Genomic DNA, 3,042 nt, shown 5'->3' with positions numbered 1-3,042 from the left:
CCATCTGGGGACAATACTCCATTGAGAGTTGGAAGTGGTGAGAGTGGTTCTTCATCAAAACAGAAAGGCAAAAGAGTAAGAAGAAGCTTAGAGCCAGCAAAAAATTCACAAAGAGATAGAAATTCCAAGAAAGCAATTCCATTCAAGCTGACTTCAGGAGATGATAGCCATGCGCATGAGATGCAATAACTCACTGAGGTCAAAGTTATGTTGGATCAAAAATTTCAGATGGGCGAGGAGGCGACCTTTATCAAGTCCCCTCCTTCCCTATGGGACTCATATCTTGGAATTGTTGGGGCATTGCGAGAGACCTGGCATCCCAAGCGTTAAAAGCTTGGGTGGGTAGGCACAAGCTCGATTGTGTATTCATTATATGGAAACAAAGATAGTGGGGGAGTATATGGAATGAGTTTGCAAAAGACTTGGATTTAGAAATAGTGCTTTCATTGATTCAAGAGGCACGATAGGAGGGTTCTGTTTGTTATAGAATGAGGAAATTTGAATGATGATACTTGAAGCTTCGAGTTCCATTTTCAAAGCTTTGGCAGTGGAATCAAATGGAAATAAAATGTGGACGTTGTTTGCAACATATGGAGTGCCCTATGAAGACCAGAAACATGAATTCTGGGTTAAACTCAAGAGCCGAGTAACACAATGCGAGACTTCTTGGGCAGTGGTGGGAAACCTAAATGTTATTGGGGATACAAGAGAAAAAATTGGAGGGCAAAAGGTTTCAGAATAGGGTATAGAGATCTTACAAGAATTCCTCATGATGATAGGAGGAGTGGATTTGGGCTACAAGGGATGTAGATTCACATGGAAAAACAAAAGATTCAATGGAGGATTGATATGAGAAAGACTTGATAGAGCCATATTTTCAAGTGACTGGTTAATGGAATTCCCAAAAGGAGGGGTTCAAAATTTGCCGATTAAGGTCTCAGATCATGCCCCTATTCTGGTTGATACCATCCTAGATAAAACTAAAGGGTTTCACCCCTTCAGATTCTTTGAAGCTTGGCTTAGAGAGGAGACTTGCTCAGAGGTGGTAAAAAACTCATGGTCCCAAGCTCATGTTCAAGATAGACAGAAATTGATGCAAAATAAAATAGAAAGTACAAAAAGAGCTCTCCAAGTATGGAATAAGAAAGCATTTTGGCTGATCTGATGGAAAAAAGAAGCTGTTAGAATAAAGACTGCAATGAATACAAAGCCAACCCATATCTCAGTAGAGGATGGAAGAAGAAGAGAAGGCTTGGAAAGAAATATCAGAATTATGGAGGAGAAAGAAAACACGTGGATGCGAAAATAAAAGAGAGATTTGACTCCACAAAGGTAACATAAATTTGAGGTTCTTTCATGCCTCTACTGTGATCATGAGATGCAGAAATCATATATGGGCTGTGAGGGATACGAATTGGAAGCATAGGGAAGGGTGAAATGCGATGGGGAGAATCTTCAATGACTACTTTGCTAACCTTTTTACCTTATGCAACCCTATCATTCTAGGTGATCTAGAAACTTTATTTACCAAGCTCATTACTGATGACGACAATGAAATGCTCAATAAAATTCCAAAGATGGATGAAATTAAGGAAATAGCCTTCCAAATGCATCCTTTAAAGGCGCTTGGCCCAAACGAAATGTCGAGGTATTTCTTTAGACACTTTTGGAAGGATATAGGTGATGATATAACAGATTCTGTACAAGAGCAGGCATGGCAAAATGGGGCGGCGGGTCGGGGCTCCGCCCCGATCCGATGGGGCATCTTCGTCCCGGTAAAAACGGGGCGGAATTCGGGGCGGGGCAGTCCCGCCCCGTTAGGAATTTAAACTGGGCGGGGCTGCCCCGCTTCAATATTTTTTTTTTTTTGTATACTCTAACTCAATTCTCTCATGATACTTATATACATAGTACGTAAAATTGACATTTTATATGTGGTTTATAATATTTTTAATTCTATATAGACTAGAAAGAATTATAAATATTGAAAAATATGTTTTATATAATTCATTCTTATTCTTGTATTTATTTTGTAAATTTTAAAATAAAAAAAAACAAAATATAATATTTGATGGTGTAGTTGATACTAAGTGTAAAATATAAAGATTACAATAAAAAATAATATTTAGGCTTGGGGAAAATTCTAAAATTATAATTTAATGTTTCTTAAAAAAAAAAAAGTTAAATGGGGCGGGGCAGACCCGCCCCGATTAAGCCGGGGCGGGGCGGGGCGGGGCGGGGCGGGGCAAAATGTTTGCGGGGCGGGGCGGGGCAGAAGCGGGGCGGGGCAGACCCGCCCCATTTACATCCCTATACAAGACTGATTCCATACTCAAACTTTTGATGAGATACTAAACTACTCCTTCATTTGCCTCATTCTGAAGACAGAAAATGCAAACCTCGTGGAAAAATTCAAACTAGTAAGCTTGTGCAATTTCATGTATCAGATACTTGCCAAACTGCTTGCTATAAGAGTTCGGGTAGTAATGGGAAAATTGATCTCACCCCTTCAATCTGCCTTCATCTCGGGGTGATGGATTGCTGAATCAGAAATTCTGACACATGAAATTGTGAATACCATAAAGGAGAAGAAGGGCAGGGGTGAACTCATGGCAATCAAAGTGGATTTGCACAAAGCTTATGAACGCATCGAGTGGAGTTTTCTTAGGCAAGAACTCAGTGCAAACAGATTTGGAGATCGAATTAACAACCTTATTATGCACCGTGGATCCTCGGTATCATTTGCGGTTCTCCTCAATGGGTCCCCTCTGAAGAAATTCCACCCTGGAAGAGGTCTTAGGTAGAGTGATCATTTATCTCCGTACATATTCCTTTTATGAAATGATATCCTTTCAAAACTCATATCGAAAGAGCAGGAATTGGGAAACATACATGGGGTAAAAATAGCAAGGGAAGCTCCTGCAATCACTCACCTGATGTTTGCTGATGACACAATCCTTTTTGGAAGAGAAAATGTAAGAGAGGAACTTACACTTACCAAATGTCTCCATACTTACAAAAGTTAGTCAGGAAAACTTTGTA

General features: G+C 39.9%; 1 protein-coding gene across 1 annotated transcript; it reads left to right on the top strand.

The window, feature by feature from the left end:
* Nucleotides 1–1,442: 1,442 nt before the first annotated feature.
* On the top strand, nucleotides 1,443–2,804 carry LOC133815522 (uncharacterized). Its single transcript, XM_062248353.1, has 3 exons — nucleotides 1,443–1,712; nucleotides 2,448–2,480; nucleotides 2,586–2,804. Exons 1-3 carry the CDS (start codon nucleotides 1,443–1,445, stop codon nucleotides 2,802–2,804), a joined length of 522 nt encoding a protein of 173 aa, XP_062104337.1.
* The last annotated feature ends 238 nt before the right edge of the window (nucleotides 2,805–3,042 follow it).

This window comes from Humulus lupulus, chromosome 2, assembly GCF_963169125.1.
Source record: "Humulus lupulus chromosome 2, drHumLupu1.1, whole genome shotgun sequence".
NCBI classification, from domain to species: domain Eukaryota; kingdom Viridiplantae; phylum Streptophyta; class Magnoliopsida; order Rosales; family Cannabaceae; genus Humulus; species Humulus lupulus.
The sequence above is the reverse complement of the archived record's forward strand: the minus strand, read 5'-3'. Positions and strand labels throughout refer to the sequence as shown.

What these genes read in the sequence shown, in the direction of transcription:
- LOC133815522 (XM_062248353.1), top strand. Translation starts at nt 1,443, where the DNA reads ATGGGGAGAATCTTCAATGACTACTTTGCTAACCTTTTTACCTTATGC. An exon ending in CAGATTCTGTACAAGAGCAG is followed by an intron (nt 1,713 to 2,447) that starts GCATGGCAAAAT and finishes TTCATGTATCAG; the next exon opens with ATACTTGCCAAACTGCTTGC. An exon ending in TGCTTGCTATAAGAGTTCGG is followed by an intron (nt 2,481 to 2,585) that starts GTAGTAATGGGA and finishes AATACCATAAAG; the next exon opens with GAGAAGAAGGGCAGGGGTGA.